General features: G+C 39.3%; 2 protein-coding genes across 2 annotated transcripts; one reads left to right on the forward strand and one right to left on the reverse strand.

Moving 5' to 3' along the window:
* Positions 1-59: 59 nt before the first annotated feature.
* uspl1 (ubiquitin specific peptidase like 1) lies at positions 60-7,512 on the reverse strand. Its single transcript, XM_042008814.1, has 6 exons — positions 7,352-7,512; positions 6,295-6,305; positions 5,436-5,558; positions 4,615-5,356; positions 2,434-2,544; positions 60-193 (listed from the first exon to the last, which is right to left on the reverse strand). The coding sequence occupies exons 1-6, from the start codon at positions 7,398-7,400 to the stop codon at positions 60-62; spliced, it is 1,170 nt and encodes a 389-aa protein (XP_041864748.1). The 5' UTR covers positions 7,401-7,512.
* Positions 7,513-10,720: 3,208 nt separating this feature from the next.
* hmgb1a (high mobility group box 1a) lies at positions 10,721-14,772 on the forward strand. The gene is made up of 5 exons (XM_042008631.1): positions 10,721-10,839; positions 13,083-13,243; positions 13,476-13,621; positions 13,772-13,946; positions 14,047-14,772. Exons 2-5 carry the CDS (start codon positions 13,097-13,099, stop codon positions 14,197-14,199), a joined length of 621 nt encoding a protein of 206 aa, XP_041864565.1. The 5' UTR covers positions 10,721-10,839; positions 13,083-13,096; the 3' UTR covers positions 14,200-14,772.
* Positions 14,773-25,211: the final 10,439 nt, after the last annotated feature.

Consider the following 25,211-nt stretch of genomic DNA (forward strand, 5'->3'; position numbering starts at 1 on the left):
TATTCTTAGAATTACTCATTATTTTGCTTAAGGAAAAAAAGAGAAATAAAAATCATCACCTACTTTTCTTTTGTGATAACTTTGCATTCACTGCATTTGAACTCCCAGTGAAAGGTCGTCTTGAAAAGACACTCCACCCAGGAGTCCATTGTGAGCAGAAGTGGCATGGCAAACACAGGAGTTTCCATTTGACCTAAACAGCCCAAACACATAGCGGTTAAAGGACATTGCAGCATGTTCAAGTGCAGGCTGCAGCAGCAGTTACAAGCTCCATTTCCAAGTAACTTCAAAGAATCTAATCTGTGGATGAGGTTTGGGCCACATTTTAGATATCCCTTGGGTTGTCAAACCTAAAAATGAAAATTACAATCTCTCCATACTGTATGTCAACTGTGTCAGAACGTTTTTTCCCCTCATTATTCCCCTATATTTACATCAAGTTCTCCCACTTCCATAGAACAAAGACTTGTCTGCAATAAGCAGAGCAAAATACCAGATTGGCAAGTCTAGACCAGCCACTTTCTGATAATATCGGGTGACAATAACTGCTTAAAAGATCAAGTTTAAATCTAGTCTTGAATATTATTTACTATAATGACATTTTGTGGCAGCCGAGAGATGCCAAAAATACACAGTACAGTAAAAAATTGAAGGTTTAAAGTTATTTAAGGTTTTAGTTGTTTGAAGATTGAGACTTTCACATTGTGTTTACATTTTAAAGAAGGAACTTGCCAAAACAGGGCAGGCTCCTCCTTTCTAAGGTCTTCTTTGTCACTGTAATCTGAAAGCAAAACTTAGCACTAGGCTGTATGAAAATTAATATTCAAGAACAGAAAGCTTGAGGGGCCCTGGGAGCACTTTTGTCCCGCGTTGCTGTGTTTGAAAAGCATTCGCTCAGACATCTCTCCAGCTCCCAGAAGCCTTGCACTATTTGCATAGAGTTCCCAATCTAATACTAGCAGGAAACAATCAGAAAGGCGGAAGAAAAAATTCCTTTTTTTTTGTATACATTTAACATTTTCATTTGACATTTACATTGTTTGACGAGTTTTCTAATATGGAGTAAACAAGCAGTTGTAAAAATACAGCTTTGTTACTTTTTAAACTTTCTTTTGTCAGCTTTCAGCTTATAAACTAAACTAAATGCGACACGAGCCGCTAGTTATACAAATAATAAATCTGTTAGCTGAAGTTAGGTCTGAGATTTTTTACATTGCAGTAAACGTTAGACAATTTTACTCTCTTATGACTATCATTATGACAGAATTATCATCAATCATGAGTTAAAATGCTAGTTAAGCCCTTCCATTTGTTACCTGCCTCCCATCAATCTGGTGGTAACTGAACACATCTTATATGAATCACTTGCCAACACTTTTCTGTGATATTCCAGGAATCAGAAAGATCATTATACCTATAATTATTAGTTGTTTTCTCAGCATCTGACCCAAATAAATAAGAGAAACTCTGCTATATCAGACCGTATACCATTAAGTCTAACTGCTCCCACCATTGCTGTTTTGTAGAACATGAAGCAACATGTCTGTTAGCTTTGTAGGAATTTTTAGAATTATCAGCATGTTAAAAAGAAATCTGTGCCTCTACGAGGACTTACAGACGTCTGCGTTCTGCAGAAGTGACAGTTCAGAAACACATAAATAAGAAATCAGTTATTCCCACGCTGGTGACGACCACTTTTACTGTTGTACAATTAAATCCTCAAGAGTATAACATGGACTGTTTAACAAGCTTAAACATGTAGGACGCGATATTTACAGCTGCTTCCATCTGCTGCTGCTCTGTTTTACACAGCCGCTGACATGAACCATTCAGCTGATATATCTGGAATATAATCTCATCCAAATGGCATATATCATACATTGCATGAACGAGTGAATGTCACTTTACCGGGCTAATGAAGTCATCAATGCCAAACATCATGCCTGAAAAGGGCTTTAAAGAACTAGTGACAGAACAGAGTTAGGGGTGAACAAATATTTTGTTTTTTTGAACGACACCTGAAATCATTTTCACTTAAAATGTGACAAAAGCTGACAACTAATTCATTTATGTCATGGTTCTGACTGAAATGTTACATTTGGGATTCAAGATTCAGTTTGTTTATCGTTCACTAGAGAGCACCAATCGGTATTTTCATGCTCAACCCTTGACAGGGACGATTCGTGTGAGGACTGAACCAGTAATTCACTAATAATGTTCATTACATTTCCACAAATCTCTGTTTCACGCTTGCCTGCCTGCAATACCGTCTTTTGTTATGAGTTCTGGGCATCATTCTGGATAAAAGAACCTGCTTTACGACTCGCGAATCACATCACAAAAACTTGACTTGCCTTTTAAGACTCTACTCTGCAGGTGATACTGAAAACAAGCAGGTCTGTGACAGATTAATGAACGTGAACCAGATCTCACCCAGTTTGCAGTGCAGTTTGGGCTGCAACTGATTGAAGACCGACATCCTGAGACTCTGCAGGTCAGCGCTGGCCTTGTGCAGCACATGACTCGGGACCCTTGGAACACCATCTAGTCAAAAACAACTTTAGTTGAGTGAAAACACCAAAAACTTTTCTCAGTGGTCGTCTGACAGCATAGCCTGAGTCAGCTGTACTTATCCAGGTCTGCACGCTTCTAAAACACCTGCAGCCATTTATGTACAAATCATATATCTGACTGTTAATTTAAATGATTCATTAATCTCCATTAAATATTAAAATCATGAGAAAATCTTGGGGATGGATAAATTAAAAGTTGTGGCAACACTCTGTTAAGCTAGAAACCACTACAATCCAAAATTAAAAGGAAAAAAACTTATTAACCCCTGAGGAGAAATAATAATGTTGTATTAGGGTTTTGAGTCACAGGGGAGCTGAAGAAGCCTCTCATTAGACACACTCTGCTGCTTCTTCACTGTGTTGTGTAGAAAGTGATGAATTGTCTATTATGTTCAGCCGCTTGTGCAGCATACTTCTGTGTAGAGTTAGCTCAAATGGGTCCAGAGTTATTTTCAGCACAGAACCAGTCTTCTTTAAGTCAGTTTCTTTAGATCTCTGGCTCTGATGTTGCTGCATAGCAGATTGCACCCTTCACTTGTAGAGGATATGTAACATCTTGGTGCTTCAAGAAGTCGAATCTGCTCCGTCCCTTATTGACAGCCTCAGTGATGCACTTTCAGTTTAGTTTGTTACACCAGCTAAACTCCCAGGTAGCTATACGCCTCTTCTCCCAATGTGTAAATAGTGTTTTGCTTACTCCTGTTCAACTGCAATTATCGGTGTAATTTTGCAGATGACAGGAGTTGTATTGGAAGAATGAAGTGTAGAGGAGGAAAAGAAATGGTACAGCTCCTGTGCTGCTGACAGCAGGCTGAATTGTGTTCAAAGCACCTGAGATATCAACGAACATGATGATCACTGTGCTGCCCGATTTGTCCAGATTTGTGAGCTTGCTGAAACTGGTAGATGATGGTGTCTTCAACCCCAAGCTCACTGCAATAAGCAAACTGTAATCGGCCCTGAAAGGTGCTCACCTGCTCACAACAACAATCTCTAAAGGACTTTCATGATCAGGAAGGTTAAGACAACTGGCTTGTAGTCATTTAGGGCAGATGGATGAGATTTTTTTTTTTAGTTACAAGAACTAAGCAGGTGTGGTGCTGTATAATCCAACATATAGTAGTTGTTCAGCTTAGGCCATCTGAACCCTGGAGCTGACGTCATGCAGATTTTAATGCCCCTTTCTGGTTCAGTCTCTCCATGTACTTCCTCCCCTGACTGCAGAAGACAACAGGCTAGAGGTGGAGGCAGAGGAGGTGTCTGCATGTTCTGATGTAGAGAGAGATGAGGCTGTGTAGAGGTCCATGAACAGCTGTGGGGTAGAGGTGTGATAGGAAAGCTGTGGGCTCATGGAGGGTGTGTGGTCAGTTGGGCTGGAGGTAAGAATGTAGTACGTTCTTCTGAATTAAAACCTCCTGAAAAACATGTCCAGCTCACTGGCTCTGTCCAGACTTCCATCAGGCTGTTCCCTCTTGCTTGAAGCTGATGATCTTTTTTATTCCTGATGACACATCCCTCATGCTGTTCTGCTGCTAGAGCAGGCTTTCTAACTTCTTCCCATTGTCCTCCTTGCACTCTCTTTGTTTTAAGCTGTTTTTATGTTGTCTTCAATAACACTATCTCTCGCACTGAAAGCTTTCTTCTTTACATTTAGCAACTCTTTTAGGTCACTAGTGGTACCACGTGGAATATAAACTGCCACTAGAATCACGCATGTAAAGTCTGTGTAGATCTAAAGGATTAAAACTTGCTGTTAAAAGTTCAGTGTCCCAGGTACAGGACTCCTAACCATGTCGTGTTCAGAATGGCACCATCTGTTGTTGACAAATACATACTTATCTTTACTTTTGACACTTATTTTGATGTCTCGATCTTATAATTGTCTTATAATTGATTATATATATATATATATATATATATATAGCTGCTCAAAGACACTTTAAAGACACTTTATAAGTTAAAAAACAAACAAAGCAACTAATACAAATGTAGAATATCAAAGCAAAGATACAAGTATATAGTAGGTTATCTTTTAACTTACCTTTGTTTATCAGCTGTTGCTCCTGGACAGAAGTACAGATGGCTTCATATCTTTTCATCAGCTGCCACACAGTCGACCACTGAGGCTCATCTTCAGGTTTGAACTTCAAGCTCTTACAGTTTACCAAAGCAACAAGCAGTGAGTCCAGCCAACACAGGTTGTCACTGTTACCCCAGAACAACTGCTTTGGAACAAATACAAGCTTGTCTGACTCTGGCACAGGAGGACTTTTCTGTACAAGGCCACCCTCTATTATATCCAAACCATCAAAGTTAGGAGAGGGTGCAGACTTATCTTTATCAGCAGTCAACAACAAAATGTCTGACAAGTGACCAACTGAGGGCGAATATGTAGGAGTAAGGTTGTATGTATGCTCAACCCGGTCTGGACCCCGCTCTTGAACACCCTCTTTTTGTAGTGAAGCCCATCCTGTTGACTCTACATCCGGAGAAGCCTCGTGGTATCTATTAACCTGTTTACCATCAGCCTCAGGTGTTGCATGTAGACCATTTCTGACAGGATTTACAGCACATTGCTCTGCTGGGCTAACAGGACTGTCAGTACCACTTTGTGGCTCAAGATCCTCTGCTTCGCTTGATCGCAGGCGTTTAAGTGGAAGTTTAGTTAGCTCTTCCTTTTCCAGTGCAACAGATTTTTTTCTTTTGTTCCTAACAGTGGGCTCCACAGGATCCAAGCTAGCCAAAATGTCCTCCAAGGGCTGGGAGACCAGTGGGAAAAGGCACTATGTCGGAGCAAATACAGGGATGTTAACAGTGGCTAGCTTCAAAAAAGGCATGAAACATGATTATGCAGCAGCTTACCTGTGGGTTTGTGCAGAGGATGATTGACTCCTCGAAGTTGACACGGTAGGAGCGCAAAGAAAAAGTGAAGCCCTTCGAAGTACACCAAGGACAATATTCCAGTGAAGTGGCCCTTCCCAGAACCTACCAAAACAGTGAATTAAAAAAAGAGGCTTTAATTAAGGTCACAGGCATTTTTAAATTAAAGGATTTGTTTCACCTTGTTTTAGGTAAACTTAAGCTACCAAGACAAATAACAAATTTAGAGTGCTGAACAAGTATAGAAATATGTTTGGTATTTATACACAATATTAATTTTAGCTGAACAAATCCAGTCCCCATCAGTCATCAATGACATGATACTTTAATTAGCACGGCCATTTTTTATTTACCTTGTTGAAGTGAATTTGGCCTATACCAGTATGAGACCTTGCATCTATTATTAAACGTTTCAGTGGGGAGGAATGAGGAAGAACACAAAACTAAGAGGAAAATAAACACCTCTGAGCAAAACGTATTGCAGACTTTCATGACATCATACAGTTGAGTTTTAACATTTCAGATCATTCAAGCATATTAAAGTACTTTCGCCTTTTACATTCAAGATTTCCATTTGTGTTCCATTTTCTTTTGTTCAATTTGGATTGGTACTGCCCAGTCACAGTGTGTGTTTCAAATATAATTCAGCTTTGCGCAAGTGACAACAAAGAGAGGAAGGGATGAGCTCCACTGACTTTTCCCAAATACCCCGCCAGTGGTGAGGCCGAAGCCCCCAAACCAGTGTCTTCACCAGTCATTGGCAAACAGCTGCTGCTCTTCGGGTCCACGGTTGACCGGTGCCATTCAAAAAATATTACCATATCACTGCAGTCTGGCTCACCTCCAGAGGGACTGAAGGGGGGAAAATACAGGAGCAAAGAGTGTATGTTATAAAGTTGCAAAGCTTCACAGAAAAGCAGTCAGTTTTAAGGCTGGATCACAAGAGTAAGAGGAAAAGCTGTAGAATTCCTCAAATACAAATACCAGTGTTGTATTTTTTTTTTTTTTTTTTTAAATCATTTGAATCAAAAGAATCTGCTTAGCTAAGTACATATAAATGATGATCTGACTGCCCTTGTGAAAAAGAAGGAGGCTGTTTTCTGAGAGTACAAGGACATGTTTCTTAGCTTGTGCCCCATTAACAGAAGTAAGGAAATTAGCAGATTATGTAGAAAGACATCCGTCCACTTATGGACAATGCTTCATTTGTTATAATTACTTGTACCAGGATTTGGTTAAGATGTTTATGATGGGCTTCTAAAAGTTTAATTCAAACTGATTATAGCTGCTACAGATTAGAGGTTTTAAGCATTTGTTTTATTTCACTGTGAAAAAAAACTCTTAAAATACTTTTCGTTAACATCAGAAACTCTACTGGAAAAAAAGAAGGTTGTTTACTGAATAAACTACCTCATTGTTATAATTATTTCTCTGCATGTTCACAAGTGGGACCTCCAGGCCTGATATACTCTGCCGGCTGTCACGAGTCCATGTCTTTAACTGTGACAACAGCATGCAAAAGAGATTTTGAATAATAATAATGACATAATTTACAACAGAATTAGTTCTTAGTAATAAAATAGTAAAATGGTAAATGGACTGTACTATGATGGCTCACAGTGTAAGGCGCTGGGACCACCTAAGTTAAAGGCTATATGTACAAATAAATTCAGAATGAAGTAACTTAAAATGTATACAGTATTCATAGCTAAGGCATGCATTAAGAGAAAGTGGTTAAACAAAGTAGACAAACTCTATTAATACGCATGTTTGCTTTGAAGGCACAAGAGGTTCGTCTACCTGCAGGCTAGCATGCTAACATAGTTGGGTATGGTAGGGATGTGATTTAGGACCCAATCGAAACGTATCCTTATTTTAAGCAACAAAAGAATACATACCGAGAGTTGTGTCAAATTTAGGACTGGAGTGGTGATGAGTGAAATCCATCCGTGCACAAGTGCGCTTATTTATCTTCACCGGTGAAATCTGGCCATGTGCACCGACTGACGAGTTCGTGACAGGAACGTTCGCTTTCCGGCCGCCTCCAGTTGTGCATCAGCCTTTGTCTTCCCCATCTGTGGAAAATGTTTCCGCTCGGCCCCCACTTGGCAGATCAAGTGAACTGCACGAGCTTGTGCTCAAGTTATTGTTCGGGTTGGCGCTGTATGCATATTGGTACGGCACGTACAGCCCATCAAACCAGTGCTAACCGGTTTAACGTATTTTTAAAATCTGTCACATTTATTCACGCAGTGAATTTTTATTGTTATTTAAGTTCTTGAACGTAATAAATCTGAGTAGTGTTATGTTAGTATTAAGTATTATGTTTATATGAACATTTATAAACATAAAATTATTATTTAATATTTAACATAAATATATATTTAAATTAAACAAAACATTTACAGTTACCTATTATTATTATTTGTTTTGTTGTACTTTTAGAGAATGACTTGAGACAAAAGCAACTGATTAATTTATCACTTGAGAAAACATACAGAAACTTGGCCCTTATCAACTGTGTGTTTATTTGGCTTTGTATATAAGAATTTATATTAATGGTGTGTACATTTATTTCTATAGGTCTAAATGATGTGGAATTTTAAAATAGACTTTCTGGCTGGGTGGGGGTGGTAGGGGGTCTACATGTGTCCCTCACTCTATTTCTAATACATTTCTAACAGCTCCATTCTGTCCTTATAACCCCCACCACCAAGCACACACATGCACATTCACAGACGTGCACATACAATCACACACTTTCCTCCACCCAATCCCGCCTCTTGCATGTGCCCTCCTCCCTTAAGCCCCTCCTGTATCTCCTGCTCTCCTGTCCTCTATTTTCCTCTGATGACAAAATGAATTTGCATATTTTTCCCAGGGAGTGCTCATTAGAATGCATAAACATGAGCAGGCAATAGCTTTCTGCCGTGGCATCTCCTGATGCAAAATGAGGCACAGACAGACAGCATCACAGGCAGACATGTGGCCTGAGTCTGGGTTGTGATTGGCATTAAGAATCAGTTCATCCTTCCTATTCTTAATTCAAGGATATGAATAAACTCTGCCTGCCATTTGTCTTTGTTTCTATCTTAGCTGCTTAGGAGGAAGAACAATTATTAGATATCCTCACAAAACATATAGAAAACAAGTCATTCATTTTAAACATTAATGAGATTTATCAACAGTGATCATAGGATTGCATTTTGTAAATCATGAAAGACTTTGGGTATTTTCTTTATCTAAGCACCCCACCCCCAACTGAAACACAAACATTTACAGTCTAAATATACAACTGTTTTGTCCAACATAAGCAAAATATCATAGGAAAGCTCCCTTTTCCAATCAGAAATCATAATGCTGATCTTTTTAAAATAACTGATAACAAAGTTATGCACAGTTATAATAGCATAAAACATGGCTCAGTACAATTTTGTCTTGGTACATGTTTCAATTTAAGAGACACAATAAAAAACAGTCCAAGAGATATCTTTGATAGATCAATCTTCATCTTTCCCTGGTGGTGGCACCACAGGTCAAGCCACAGGGTCACAAAAATGTACATCTTTTCTCCTAGACAAGTAAACTCAAACAGGACATATGCAGGTACACCCTTCTAGATATATGTCCTCTGTGACACACATGTGCACTAGTATAAAACAAAGACTACAGCTTATTTTTCTGTGTCTGGTTAAAAGTTTTATAATAAATATGCAATAAATTCCAATATCAAGTTTGTTCCCGGTTCTAGAGGAACATCACAGAATCCATTAAGCTTTTATTTTAATAGCACAAAGTTACACAGCATATCTCATGCCTCCATATGTTGGTCATCTCAGTTTTAAACATCTGTTTAACAGACAAGTAAACAATTTCACACAAATACAGTTTCAGTGATAATTAGCTAAATAATTAAACTATATAATAGCAGCACAAGTGTGTGTGGGTTTTGTGTATTATTTTAAATCTGAAGGAAAAATAAAAACAAGAACATTGTCTGATATGCTTTATTGTGTAAGGAAATCTGTATGAAATCACTAAGTGCAGTTGCTATTTTATTTATTTATTTTTTTTTTTTTTGGTTAAATGTGGTATATTTATTTAATTCTATTTGATTTCACAGAACAATGTCCTCTGGAGGTAGGGAAAAGGACCCAACTCCTAGTGTATGAAACAGTTATACAAAATATTGTCTGAGCCCAACAGTAAACAAAGCAGTTTAATAAAAAAAGAATGGGCCCACAATGGCTCACACTGTGTCTACTAGGAAAACAAACAAACAAACAAAACAATATAATCTGAATCAAAATCATTAACAAAGTTCTTCCTTTCAAATATAAACTGCCTTACTGAAGAGTCAGAGATTGATCTCACAGGTTTGCCTTAATTAGGGTGAAGCATACTGTCATGTTTTAATCAGTTACTGTATTTGAAGGCTTCAAAGAAAAACAAACAAAAAAAACAAAAACACATTGCACAGTAAAAAATAAACTCAGTCTCTGAGTTGTTAACTCAATAAATGCATAAATTATTTTATTATACTTGCTGATAAACTTTAATATTAATTTCAATGCAGGGTCTTAGGAAAACTGGCCAACAGCACTGGGTGCTTGTTAATATAACTTACCCATCAAAGAGATTAATAAAGTAATGTCTGGTACAGCCTGTGATATGAATTTGCGTTTATAATGGAATAAAAATAAAAACTGTGGCTTGTGAAATCACTATGAAACAACTAATAGAAATATTACTGTTGTTTCTATTGACAAGTCGAAATCTTTTAAAAATGCCATATGTGGTGCATTACTATCACATTTAAGATGAGCATTTGGTTCTCGAGTCTTTTACAAGTGAATACGCGATGTAGTTCATACACCTTTTCAATACCATAATTTGCAAATTAGTCCACGTGTTTTGAAGAGAAGGTACAATGGAGTCAGTTGATGATGAGGGTTACAACCCGCGCAACACAGCCGCACAACGTTAAACAGCTGGCCCGTTCCCTGACTACAAGCGCTCCACGTTGCCTCATTCATTTAACTTGCCTACTGTACACTGTGCTCAACGTAGTGAATTCAATACTATGGCAAACACACTACACTACTACCAGCTCCAGCATGCTCGGACAGAAATATTTTTGTATCCACGCGCCTCAGAAAACTTCAGTGACGTTTCACAAAAGACAGCCAATAGGACCTCGTCTTCTATTAGGACAATGAAAAGTCTCTGACCAATCAGATGAGCGGCAGATTGGGCGCTGCCCAATAACATGCGAGCCCCGCCGAGAGTAATGTTAAGAGAGCCGAAGACTGAAGACACTGCGTATCGCCTGTGTTCCCTCATACACAGCCATTGCAGAGCATTGAGATCCAGCGATAGTCACTAGGTGAGTATCATACACGCGAATATTTTAAGTCTCTATAATGATGAAAATGACCATAACATTCCTAAAGATCCTAATTATGAGTTTGCCATGATCGAATGTAAAACATTTAATCGCTTACAAAGGATTTTATTGCAGGGAACCGTTAGAAAAATAATAGAAAAATAGCCGGCGCTAAGCAGGTAACATTACATTACTATGCCTTGGGAGAGTGGAGCAGACGCTCTAAAAAGGAAGAAATGATTTTTTAACTTTGGCGAAATTCGACAAAAATAGGCAATTTCGTCAAATACGAAAAATTTTGTATAATAATGTTGTGTCGTTTACACAAAATGAGGTCGAAACGAGTGATAGTTATCGCGTAAAAATTCAGGAATGTCTAGCGGACAACACGGTTAGCGACAATGGTAGAAGACTCACCGTTAGCTAGCCATTGGCATTGCAGTGCATTGCGAAGCTGAATGTCTGTCATGTGAAGACTGGGAGAGTGCGGCTTTGGATATGAACATTGAAAATATTAAAAACAGAAGAAAAAGAGAGACCGTCTCAAAATATACACGGATATATATCTATTTGCCACAGTTCACTCGACAAGATTGTGAAAAAATTACCTCACGATCTGCGCTTTACTGTAATGGCTGACTGTATTCGCATAGGAAACAAGGCAGCGAGGCAAATGGGAAGCCAGTGACAGAGGCGCAGTTCAGTTCAACTTTTTCTAACCGGGTTTTCTCAAAAATCAAACCCGTAACTATAAGATATAACGACGGCAAAATAAAGTTCAATCTTTCGTGATTCGAACGACATAAAGGAGAGATTTTTCCGATGTACGGAAAGGGTTTAAATTGGGGCTTGAAATGAAGTAGTCGCCGCGGTCGCTCTGCCCTCTATTGCATGCAGTGCAATGGCTGTGCGCTGACACAAAGAGAAGGAGCCATATTCTCCATGTTAGTGGATGAAGACGAGCGGCCATTAGGAGCTCATAGAAACCAAGTCAGTAGCACAGCCCGCTCATAGACACAGTACAGACCCAATGTATTACTATACAAGGCGGCTAGTGCAATAGGAATCAATCGGAGAAATATTTTGTCAAGATCGCCGGCTTTCTGGACATATTTGTCGTGTTGCAAAGCGAACTGGGAGGCGGGAGGAGACATTTGAGGGGGACTTTCTTTCATGAAGAAGGCATTCTCACAAAATGGAAGAAGAAATATTGCCGTCGTTGTTGACCTCCTTTTCCTCAACGAGAGCCTATGCGCCATTACTACTTCGCTCGACACAGCTTAGTTGGGAGTTACAGTGGCATTTAATAGGAAAATATAAAGGCGAAAAATAATTTATAAAATAATTTGTCAATTTTTTTGTAGGACAAAAGACAATAAAGACACATAAGATATGACTTTGGAATCGCACCGAATAGCAGTTTTAAGTGTTATATTTTTAATAAATACGTATTTTTCTGCAATTTGTCTTTTTTTGTGTCGAAGTTATTTATTGAATTAAAACATAAACGCCATTAACACGAGGGGTTCCAGGTGGCCTATTTTCATTGCAAATTAGGTTTGAGGGTGTATATTAGTCATTTTTCTACAAAAATGGTCGTTTTTAAAACAAGTATATGGGCATGAACCTAGAGCGAGCTGTGGTTTATGTAGTGCAGCTGAACTTTGGAAACTTTAGTCGTTTCGTGTCAAAGTGATACAGACTGTAAAGTCGCTGCGAGGAAAACATTAATTTACGGTTATTTAGTGTGATGCGACGCGTTTAGACAGTTTTTAAGCCACCATTATGGGAGCAGACCGCGGACCACTAAGTTTTATGCAGAAGCCATAGAACAGATTGCGTCAATAAATAAAGTCATTTTGGTCGCATCAGCTTTGTCCAGGCTGAGCGCTGTTTTTTTTTTTTTTTTTTTTATAAGACTGTTAACTGGTCCTAACATAGTTTGACAGCAGCGAGGGTGGGTGACTCCAGCAGTTCTACCAGAAAGCGTCCATAGGAGGAAGAAGATGCCCTCTATTGTGTAATAGCTTGTTCTAGGCTGGTAAGAAGACTAAGCAGTAACCGATTAGTCCTATTTATGAGCTTTAAGTGACTTCAACTAAAAGTCAGTCGTGCATGTAAGAGGTCAACTCTAAATATTGATAGCCACCCACCCCCTTGGATGTTTTCCTACTAACAATGACCCATATCTCTGAAATGTTATTGGCTCACAGTTAATTATATTTGAAACATTTTGTGTTTAGGTACTGCCATCAAGATGGGGAAAGATCCAACTAAACCCAGGGGGAAGATGTCCTCCTATGCGTATTTTGTCCAGACCTGCAGGGAGGAGCACAAGAAGAAGCACCCTGATGCTTCGGTGAACTTTGCCGAGTTCTCCAAGAAGTGCTCTGAGCGATGGAAGGTAGAAAGATGGTCATAAATGTTACTCATATAAGATAACATGCTTTTTTTTTTTTTCTAAAAAAAGCTAGTGTAGTTAGGATATTTAGGACATATGATGTTGGCAGTTACAGCTTTTTATTACACTTACAAAAATAGACAAGTAGAAGACTGCATATCCACTCCAGATTATACTTTTGTGTAGATGTTGTAGCAACACATTGCTAATGAGTAAGATGCCTCTCTGCTTTCAGACCATGTCTGCCAAGGAAAAGGGAAAATTTGAGGATCTGGCCAGGCAGGACAAGGCACGCTATGAGAGAGAGATGATGAGCTACGTTCCAGCAAGAGGAGGCAAGAAGAAGAAGTACAAGGACCCCAATGCCCCCAAGAGACCCCCGTAAGTCAGACAGTTGACTCTTTCCAGTTTCATAGACTGGCGATTAAAATCTCTTTTTGAAGAACACACATCTGAATCATTCCCAGCCAAATCAAATTATTAAACATATTATGTTGGTTAAATAACAAACTCAATGTTCTTTTTCTCCAGATCTGCTTTTTTCATCTTTTGCTCCGAGTTCCGCCCTAAGGTGAAAGGTGAGTGCCCAGGTCTGTCAATCGGAGATGTTGCCAAGAAGCTGGGTGAGATGTGGAACAGCACCTCTGCAGAGGACAAGCAGCCCTATGAGAAGAAGGCGGCTAAGCTGAAGGAGAAGTATGAGAAGGTAAGGAGATGGTGATCTGTTGTCTCTGGATACTGTTTGACTGAGCTAATAACAAGTGACTGAGCAATGATTCTCCATCTTTCCCCTTCTTCTTTTACAGGACATCGCAGCTTACCGCGCTAAGGGTAAAACTGGTGGCGGAGCCCCAGCAAAAGCTCCTGCCAAGGCGGAGAAGAAGGACGATGACGACGACGATGAGGACGAAGACGACGATGAGGAAGAGGATGATGATGAGGAGGATGATGATGAGTAAACAGCGAGTGACTTAGGGGTCATTTTCTTGTTTATAAAGCATTTAACCCCCTTGTACACACTTCACTTATTGAAAGAAAATACATTAGAATCAAAGGGGTAAAAAAAAAAAAGAATAAAAAAAATAAATGCCAACAAAAAGGCTGTGTATATCAGTTGTTTTTATGCTGTACAGTTTTTTTTTCTTTTTTCTTTTCTCCTTTTTGTATAGTTAACACTACACAAGTATGGTGTCTGTATCCTCTTGCCAGTCTTATTTCTTCCCAGTGGTAGTTCCTAGACCACTATCTTGCCTGGTACAGTGTAAAGGGGTGGGCTTATAGTATTTTCCTTAGCTAGCTGTGCACAGCACATAAAAGCAATGAGTTAGATCTGAGTGTTTCTGCTTTTTTTTCTTTACGTGTGTTTTTATTTTAAAATGACGTTATCAAAAATTGACGTATCACAGTTGTTATACTGATCTTTATGTACCACTGTAATCGCAAAAATTAGAAAAAAAACAACAAAAAAAACAACCCGCATCGTTTATTGTTGAAATTTAAATTGCTTCTGATGTCAATAAACATTTTTTTTTAATTGGTTTTGTGTTGTGTCCAGATAATCTGATCCAGTGTTGCTTATTTCTGCAGGTTGTGAAGATTACATAGGTGTTTTGATGACTTACTGAAGTAAATAAACAGCATATCTGAGAGAAAACAATATGTTGGTGATTTTTAAAAAAGAAATAAGTAGGAAAAGTCTTAAGTAGGATAAGTAGATGCTCTGTTAGAAATTGGGCTATTGCAACATAAAAATAAAGCAGTTAATTGACTTTTGCAAATACAGTTACAGTAAGTCCAAAGAAATTTTTTGTTTCCCCTGGAATTGTATTAATTTTTATTGCCAGCCACTGAAGAAAAACAGGGTTGACATCATGACGCCCAGAGACGATTAAATGGAGCGGGAGAGCATCTAACGACTCAGGCCTTGATAAGCCGTTTCTATGAAGTATGACTCATCATAACTGCGTCCTGTATTTTATCCAACTGTGGTCGTATGCAAACCTACTGTGTAGTGATGCTACTTGTCATGGTGGAGGTACTGAAAGTTGTAGTGTTATTGCATGCAACATGCATCACTGACTCTTCCTGTTTTATTTAGATGCAGCTGCTTCATCTCTCATGCATTCTCCAGATCACATCCAGGGTTAGATAAAAAAAAAAAAGCCATTTATATAAGAAGGATTATGTGCTTTGAAATCCCAGTGACATAAGAATATGGCTGATCTGTACAAACTACTGCAGACCAAACCTAAAACCCACACACATTCTGCTGCACATTGTGGTCACAATCATGCAGGGAGCCCGTTCCGTTGTGGGTGGGGGTTACCAACTCCCAGCCTGAGCATACAAAAGTGTAGCACTATCTGACCTGCAGTGTAAATTAAAAGGATGTGTCTTCTGTTGTGCAGCATATCTCTTTGGTTGTTACACTAAGATCAACCTTGGCCTACTGAATGAGCCTTGATATGAAGTAGGCTACAGGACAGGCACACACATGGTAGCAGCTGACCTCTGCACTGCTCTGATAACGCCCTGTCTGACCCTGGAGGTGGCCTCCTATCGTAATAATTCCCCACACTTTTAATTTACAATCCACAAGATGAAGACCACCCTGGGGAAAATCCACAATCCCCTCAACTGTGAATATCCTACTTGGATATGTTTGCTGTAGACTATTACTGTTCCTCAAAACTACAAATGTTGCATACAAAACTAACTTGATACTGATATCAAACATTTGACAGCTGTAAGCTGCTGTCACTCCTGTTTAGCTGCCCCCTTCTGTTACTGTGAGTAGTAAGTTATACAGTGAGGCATAATGTTAAGGAAACCTTAGGGAAGCAGTTCAAATAGTGGATGTTTACACTCCAGAGCACTAAGCTGACCAACAAATTGTGCTTCTCTCATGCAGCCGGTCATGGTGATGAGTGGCAGGAAGGGGAAACTATGCTGGAACAGTTGCAGTGCCTCCTGGCTGCACTCAGCTGTTGATCCGTTTCTGTGTGGGCCTTTTCAGGTCAGAAGTGCGCATACAGTGCAGCTGGCAGGCTCGCCACACAGCGCCACTGTCGGAGCTAAAGCCTTTTAATCTCAGCCAGTGCCCACTGCAAACGCTCAGCATAATAAACGATCTGTGGGCGACATCTTGTGGTCAAATTCTACACCTGCATCCTAACTGCTGATTAAATTCATCTTCTGAAGAATTCCTAAAACATTTTGTTTACATATTTTAAACTTAGATATTAGATATTAGCCTGAACATCCAGAGTTCTGGTTTATACTGCCTTATTTCCTTAACTACATATGTTCATACAGAAAACTCAGAAAGAGTTGATTCAAGGTTAATATGGATTCTAACATAAGTCATGAAATATCATCTATGCAGTTAATAAAAATGAGGAATTTTGTTTACCATTAAAAGCATGGTCAATGGTGGATCTTATTCATTCTTATATTTCAACTTGCATACAGGCTTTTTTGAAAAGAGATTTATTTATGCCTATCATGGGTTTAAGGAGAGTATAGATAACCTCAGTCCCAAAAAAGCTGGAGGGCTGTGTAAAATGCAAATAAAAACAGAATGCATTTATTTGCAAATTTCATAAGTAGTTTCTTTTATTCCCAACAGATCATTAACAACATATCAGATGTTGGAACTGAAACATTTGAACATTTTGTAGAAACTATTAGATCATTTTAAGTTTGCAGCAACACATTTCAGAATAGATGGAACAGGAGCAACAAAAGGCTGGAAAAAAAAAATGGTACAAATAAAAAAAAAATAAATGGAGTAGAATTTGACAACTTATTGGGTTAATTGGCTGGGTATAAAAGCATTTCATACGTAAAGATGGGTAAAAGTTTACCAATCTCTGACAAACTACATATGAAAAGTGAGGAAAAATGTCAGAAAAAATTGTTCCTTAATGTAAAATTATAACGAAAGTGTATTATGTCATCAGAAAATTCAGAGAATCAGGGGGAATCTCTGTGTGCAAAGGACAGAGCTGAAGGTCAAAACTGGTTGCTGTGCACTTCTGGACCTCAAGTGGTACTGAATTAAAAACAGGCACGGTTCTTTACTTGAAATCACTGCAAGGGAATAGGAACACTTCAAAGTGTGACTGTGTAGTCGTTGTTGGTGATTTCAGCATTCATGAGAATAACTTGCAGGGAAAGGGGACCTAAGAATTGTGTTGTGTTGTTGATAATTTTGGTCTAACTCAGCTTGTGAAAGAAAAAATGCACAACTGAGGACACTGTTAAGTGTAATAAAGTGATTTTAGGTGGTTTAAAGGTTTTTAGACCCATATTGAATATTTTCTCTTCCTCAGCTCATGTTCCAAATTACTGTCCAGTACCAAATTCATGTTTTTTTGAAGAACATTGCATCAGCTTTCTAGATCTGGGAATCTTTGGAGACAATAATCTGAATATACTCCGCTACTTGTAGCACAATAGCACCTCAAGCTGCTCTAGTATCTATTCATTTATAATGCTTTTAAAGATCTTAATACATGTAGAATATCTCCATAAAATCATGACAGATGTTGTCACAGTAAGTCAGTAATTCTTCTTATCAATTATCCATTTGGTAAATCGTACCTGGGAAAATTAAACAAACTAGACTTGAATTGCTGAACAGACAAATACAATAAGAAGCCTAACATGACTTATCTAGTAGATTTACTTTATTATAATCCTTTCATCTACTTTATAAAGTCAATTTTGAGGGTTTGAAAGGTATTGTCGGGGTTAGCACTGTTGTTTCTCAGCAAGAAGGTTTCTGATTTAAATAACATTCTTTTGTGTGCAAGAGTTTGTGGGTTCTCCAAACAAAAGACATTGGGTGTTGGGTCATTCTCAACTGACCCTGGGTGCGCTCACAAACTGACCTTTGGTTGTTTGTCTCTGTGTTGGACAGGTAACCAATCCAGGGTGTTCCCTCTTAGATGGTCTGAACATGCAGTAAACCACTGTTGTAGCTGTTGTGCATACTTGTACCAAAAATGTACTGTTCAAAGTTTCAGTGTCTTTCAGTCATTACATTGAAAAAAAACCAACTGTGACTACACATTTTACAATTCCTTGAAGACTATTTGGTTGTTTTATTCTCCCCAGAGGTAGTGTAAAAATCTAACTACTATCAGATATGTTAGCATTTGGCTAATATATTTTACCACAACTCCTAAGGAAGGTCTAAGGGCCCAAAGGTGGATAAATTAAGGGGAATACATAAAGGACCTGGAGATGGTTTTGTTTGCACAAAAAATTAAAAATAATAAAAATTGAATATCAGGATTTGACAAGTTGTGTTTCATACTTTTTATTCTCAACAAAGAAATCCCTTTGAAATCATTACTTTCTTTTGTCTATGTTTTGCAGCATTTAAGGGCTTTTGAACAACCCTGCTTCGCCTGCCCCTTAGGTGACCACTGAGCATCACTTATGGATTAAAGATGATGCATGCCACTAAAAAGAAGAAGAGCTTGACTTAAGTACAAAACAATTAAGTCTGAACTGGGCTAGTAATGCTCAGTCACACCCTGATTTAGGTCCTGACCCAATTTCTCCACAACTGCAAATCTGTTCTCAACAAACATCGTGTGCAGCCAAAGACTTGCAGCCAGCATGAGCAGCACATCATAAATGTGCAACTACTGAGACTGTGTTCACTGACATGTTGACGCAATCAAGGCTCTGCAGCAAACAGAATGGTCTGATTAATTGATTTTGTTCTGAATCAGTCATCTACCGTGATTACTGTTCTGTGTTTTTTCAAACATCCTTTTCTGGTTTGTGGTTTGTGGTCTTTGTGTGTGCTATATATCACAAAAAACAGTTATGGCCAGAGGTTTGTATCACGGACTGAATTTCTGGGTAAAACTGATGCAAAAATTCAGTTGTCTTTTCCTTTTCTTGATCATCTTTTATAGAAAAAAATCACGAATTGCACAATTTTATATATACACACACAGGTTCAATCATATAAATACACCCACTTAGATTATTAAATCTGTCATGATGGTAATAACCAGCAGATAACAAAGTCTTTGAAGGGGGAGTTCTCTGGTCAGGTGAGATAAAGATTGGATTGTCCATCACGATGAGATAGTTTCATGGTCTGAATCTGTATTACTACTAGTCAAAATTGTAGCACAAAGTGGATGAAAAGAAGAAAGAAGAAGGACTGCCTTAAGATCCTTCAGCATAACATCAACTAGGATCACCAGAGAACCATAAAGAAATCATGGCCAAGCAAAACAAGAGATTGAGGTCCTCAAATAGTCCCTCAACTTTATGTCAGGTGAGCTCACCACTGAGACAAGACAGCTAAAAGTATTGATGGATTTAATGGGGGAGATAAAGGAGCACCCAAAGCAGAATATGGAACTAAAAAGCAAAAGATCTCTTTCCTTGAAAAGAGACTTGATGACTTGGATCAATAAAGCAGAATGAACGACTTAATAGTCAATGGACTGCAAACGAGGCCTTGGTCCCATGCAAGGGCTGCTTCAAGGATACTTTGCCTACAGGTAGTGACATAGGGTTAATTGAACAAGAAGTAATAACTTTTCTTGACAAAAAAGGGATACAGATACAGACTGATGATATAGAGGCATGTCATCTCTCAACAAGGAAGAATAAAAAAGAAAATCTGGCCATGATGCTACATTTTGGGAGCAGAAAGAGAAAGATAGAAGTCTTAAAGCAGGGCATTAAAGGGAAGGGCTCGAATGTGTACCTAAATGAACATCTGACTAGGAAAAATGCCAATGTTACCCTGCAGGCACATGTCCTTAGAAAGGAGTATAAAATACAAGCCACTTGAACAATAAACTGCAAGACATACATCAAGCTTAATGGAACTCCAGAGGAGGCAAAGACACTGCTTTCAGTGAACTTTCTGAGCTGAATCAACATGTCTGATCACATCACTTAAGGCATGAGATGATTTATAGATGGTACTTATTAAAATATCTGCCCTATTTACTGTCAACTAAGATGACTAGTATAAATAAACTACCTTAACCTTTTGTCATCACACATTAATATATTTAGTTTGCGGAATAAAATTCATGAGCTTACTATATTTTTGCAGTTAAATAAGGCGCCATTCGAGCAATTTCTGTCCCCTCAAACAGAAAAGGGTGCAACCAACTTCAGTTACTGTTCCCAGACCTGGCTTGTTTTTAAATCAACCCAACACCTTTAAGCTGGGCTTGAGAAGGCTGAGTTTTAGCAATAATGTGGCCAGATTTATGACAGATTTATGTTGCTCCAGGATGGTAAACAGACATATTCCCTAAATTCAATGTAGGTTTGACTGGGAGTTCTCTTGTAAGACCTGAAATTTTACCTGTAGCCTTCAGAAAGGAGTTCAAAAGCCTTCAAAACAGCAGACTTAACAATATTATAATTTAAACTATCATTCAGAAGGAGTGCTGCTACAACCTCTTGTGGTTTTCTGTGGATTTTACACTGCAATACAAGTGACCACATTTGGAAGCCATTGCAAAGCTTGTGCTATGTGCTCAAAAGCAGCGTAGTAACAGTCCAATTCAACTTCCCGAAATTCCGGCACCAAAGCAACATATTTGGTTATATTGAAGGGACTGTCTTGTGAGGGAATGGAAGAGGAGGACCCAACTGAACCAGTAGGTGCAGCCCTGGTTTTTCCTTGAGAATCAAGCTCAAGCTGGCCAACTGTATGACTTGCTCAGTTTCTAACTTTTTCATCTTCAGTTGAAACTGCCTCAGTTGTGCTTTTCCCTGAGCCTCTAATTGCAGTCGAGCAAGTCGGACCTTCAGCTGTGCATTGACTCTGGACCTAGTGGAGCCACTATCAGAGAGAAGATCAAATCGAGGAAACGTGAAAGGAGTCTTGATCCCACCATCAACCTTATCATCCAACTCAGGTTCCTCAGAACTATTCTGAGACACATGCTCAGTCTTCTAGCTGCCTGCACGCCCAGAGGACGGACCAGCAGGTGGCAATACAGCAGACACTATTCTAGTTTTTTAAAAAAAAATTTTAAGTTTTTTTGTTGTTTTTGTAAGTGGTTTTGTTTTAATACAAACATCATGATTTCATCAAACAATATCAACTTGGGCATAAGTGCATGATTTCATCACACAATATCGTCTTGGGCATAAATGCACACAACTTCTTCAGTACTTGGTTGAGCCAAAGAGCTGGACAAATCTTTCTAACTCATTCTGTTGAGTAGAAGAGTTAAGCTAAGTGTGAAAATGCTCCTTAAACAACTGAGTCTTTAGCTTAGTGGATAAGGACTCTGCGGATCGGACGGAGTTTGGTAGATTGTTCCACCACCGGGGGACAACAGAGGAGAAGAGTCTAGCTTCTGATTTTGCACCATGTTGTGGTGGGAGCACTAGGTGTTTTTCGCTGGCAGAGCGTAACTGTCGAGAGGGAGTGTAGCTCTGGATTAAGGAGTGAAGGTAGACAGGAGCCGTTTGGGTTATTGTTTTGTAAGCCAGAAGCAGAGCTTTGAATTTGGTGCGGGCTGCAACTGGAAGCCAGTGAAGAGCAATTAGCAGCGGAGTGAGATGAGCTCTTTTGGGCTGGTTGAAGACCAGATGTGCTGCTGCGTTCTGGATCATCTGCAGAGGTTTAACTGAGCATGCAGGCAGGCCAGCCAGTAAGGAGTTGCAGTAGTCAATGCGTGAAATGACCAGAGCCTGGACCAGGAGCTGTGCCGTGTGTTCAGTCAGGTAGGGTCTGATCCTCCTTATGTTGTAGAGAGCAAATCGGACAAGACCGGGCAACCGAGGCAACATGGTCCTTAAAGGTCAGCTGGTTGTCTACTATGACACCAAGATTCCTGGTAGAAGACGTAGGCACAAGTGTGATAGAGTCAAGCTGCACACTTATCTGTGGCGGTAAGGAAGGATTGGCTGGAAAGACAATAAGCTCAGTCTTGGACAGATTTAGCTGAAGGTGGCGATCCTTCATCCATGCGGAGATATCAGCAAGGCATGCTGATATTCGCATTGAGACGGTTGTGTCGTCAGGTGGGAAAGAAAGGAAAAGCTGAGTGTCATCTGCATATCAGTGGTAGGAGAAACCATGAGAGCTAATGACTGCACCGAGTGAGGAGGTGTATAGAGAAAGGAGAAGAGGGCCAAGCACCAAGCCCTGAGGCACCCCTGTTGTCAGCCCAAGTGATCTGGACATTCCCCTTGCCAAGATACTCTGAATGATCTCCCTGTGAGGTAGGATGTAAACCACGAGAGGAAAGATCCTGAGATGCCAAGCGCCTAGAGTGTGGATAAATCATACCTTTCTGGCCGCACTCAGTTCGTACAGCTGAAATCATCCCATTCCCAGTCACTCCCAGTCACCACAGGTGTGCCCCAGGGCTCAGTCCTGGGGCCCCTGTTGTTCATCATCTACCTCCTCCCCCTCGGTTATATTTTTAGAAAACACCACATACATTTCCATTGTTATGCGGATGACACCCAGCTCTATCTCTCCACAAAGCCAAACTCCACTCTCCCACCTACCTCACTCACAGATTGTCTTCATGACATTAAGTCCTGGTTCACTTCAAACTTTCTCAAATTAAACAGCAGTAAAACCGAAATGTTACTAGTTGGCACCAAATCCACCCTCTCTAAATCTGATAGTTTCTGCATTCCCATTGATGACTCTTCCATCTCTCCCTCCCCTCAGGTAAAGAGTCTGGGTGTCATCCTCGACAGCACTCTTTCTTTCACATCACACATTAATAACATAACACGGTCCGCATACTTCCATCTCCGCAATATCAACCGCCTACGCCCTTCTCTCACCCCTCACACCACCGCCATACTTGTACACAGCCTGGTCACATCACGCTTGGATTACTGCAACTCCCTTCTGTTTGGTCTTCCCCAGAAATCAATTCATAAACTTCAGCTGGTACAGAATGCAGCAGCCAGAATCATCACTAGAACCCCATCCATCCATCATATCACCCCCATCTTACAGCAGCTCCACTGGCTCCCCATCACCCATCGCATTCACTATAAAATTTTGCTGTTAACCTTTAAGGCCATACACAACCTCGCCCCTCCATATTTTTCTGATCTCCTCCGTGTTGTCAAACCGGTCCGTTCCCTCAGATCCACCTCTGCAATTCACCTCATCTTCACCCCCGCTCGCCTTGTCACCATGGGGAGTAGAGCTTTCAGCTGCTCTGCTCCTCATCTGTGGAACTCACTCCCCCCTGACCTCCGCAACTCTGATTCTATTCATCTGTTCAAATCCAAATTGAAAACACATCTGTTTAAACTGGCTTACTCATTATAATATGAACATTGTTGCAATCACTGTTTTATGTTTTTCTTGTATTTTATTTGGATTTATTCATTGTTGTGTTTTTATTGTACGGTGACCTTGAGTGTGAGAAAGGCGCCTTTATAAATAAAATGTATTATTATTATTATTATAACAGTATCTAATGGTTGACTGTGTCAAAGGCAAATACACCAGGAGCCTCAACCTCAGGCAGGGAAGGCAACACCAACAGTTTAAGTTCCACAAATTTCCTCACAACCAGATCCTTAAGCTCCTTTTTAAATGGAGCTGCTTAGGATGGGAGATGGAGAAGTGGTCTGCAATCTGAGTCAGCTTTGCAACATTGTTCTAGCTGATGAGAGGGACTTTCCAGAAACAGCTCAAGATTAAACTGTGCCATATCCAGCACCCACAACAACTATTGACAGCAGTAAAAGCATACAGTGCCAAACAATACTTAACTTTACACATCACAGGACAGGGGTAACATATCCCAGAAGAGCTCCCATTAATGTTACAACCCTGGCTCTGCTTGGGGCAAACAGGTGGCAACAATAAAGACAGGGAATGAAAATGTAAAAGGTTAAAGGCTTATTATAAAAAAAAAAAAAGAGAACACAATCTGAAAATAGAAAAAAGAAACTTAGATCCAAACAATCCCAACACAAGCCCTGTACTAATTAACAGACAAACCTAAGGCCTAAAGCCGTTCACAAAACCAAATTACAACAAAGACCCAAATCAGTTCACCTAAAACTTATTAAAAGCCATCATCACAAAACAGATCAACCTAGTACACAGTTCAGGAAAATACACAACACCAAGTCTGGATAATAACAACTGAATGATTGTCAGCAGCCTGCTTAAATAGTGGAGCTCCGGTTGGACATCAGAGAATTGGACCAATCACAGACAGGTAACGGCACAACCAGGTAGTTGCTGAGGGAATCCAGACAGCCAGCCAATCACCTGGTTGCAACCAAATACAGAAATTTGCATACAGTTAAAAACGCCAAGGCCTGGGGCTGTAACATATGTATGTGTATATATGTATTTATTGTGTATATGAAAATATGTGTAAATGGTCAGTATTTATGGTCTGTATTTATATAGTGCTTTTCTGTACCTGGAATGACACCCAAAGTACTTTACATTATACATCACATTCACCCATTCACACACACATTCACACACTGAGGGCGGAAGTAAGTGGGTGTATGCATGTATAGGTATATGTATATTTGTGTATGTGTGTATATGTATGTGTGTGTTTAAGAATGTGTGTGTGTATTTCAATGTTTTATCACCTATGTATTATTCTGTATTATATGTATTATTCTTTATATTTTTATGTATTATCATCTACATATTATTTTATGTCTTATTTTTCCATGTACTTTTCTATGTATTTCTATTATTTTTTCGATTATTCTTGTGTTTTTTTATTTATTTATTTATTTTTTAATTTTTTACTTGAGACTGTAATGCTTGTTTTTTGATAGTTTATAGTCTGAACCCCAGGAAGACTAGCTGATGTCTTGGCATTAGCTAATGGGGAGCCTTAAAAAACAACAACAACAACAAAAAACAAACCAAAACAAAAAAAAAAAAACAAACAAAAAAAACCATTCAACTAGACAATCCAATCTGGGTTTTCTAGTGAGCCAA

This window comes from Melanotaenia boesemani, chromosome 15, assembly GCF_017639745.1.
Source record: "Melanotaenia boesemani isolate fMelBoe1 chromosome 15, fMelBoe1.pri, whole genome shotgun sequence".
Lineage (NCBI taxonomy): Eukaryota > Metazoa > Chordata > Actinopteri > Atheriniformes > Melanotaeniidae > Melanotaenia > Melanotaenia boesemani.

Excerpts from the sequence above, each read along its gene's own strand:
- uspl1 (XM_042008814.1), bottom strand. The coding sequence starts at position 7,400 with ATGGATTTCACTCATCACCACTCCAGTCCTAAATTTGACACAACTCTC. Across the intron at positions 5,357-5,435 it reads TCCTCTGCACAAACCCACAG|TGCCTTTTCCCACTGGTCTC; the intron begins GTAAGCTGCTGC and ends GCTCCGACATAG. Across the intron at positions 194-2,433 it reads CAAACTGCACTGCAAACTGG|GTCAAATGGAAACTCCTGTG; the intron begins GTGAGATCTGGT and ends TGGGCTGTTTAG.
- hmgb1a (XM_042008631.1), top strand. The coding sequence starts at position 13,097 with ATGGGGAAAGATCCAACTAAACCCAGGGGGAAGATGTCCTCCTATGCG. Across the intron at positions 13,244-13,475 it reads AGTGCTCTGAGCGATGGAAG|ACCATGTCTGCCAAGGAAAA; the intron begins GTAGAAAGATGG and ends CTCTGCTTTCAG. Across the intron at positions 13,622-13,771 it reads AATGCCCCCAAGAGACCCCC|ATCTGCTTTTTTCATCTTTT; the intron begins GTAAGTCAGACA and ends CTTTTTCTCCAG.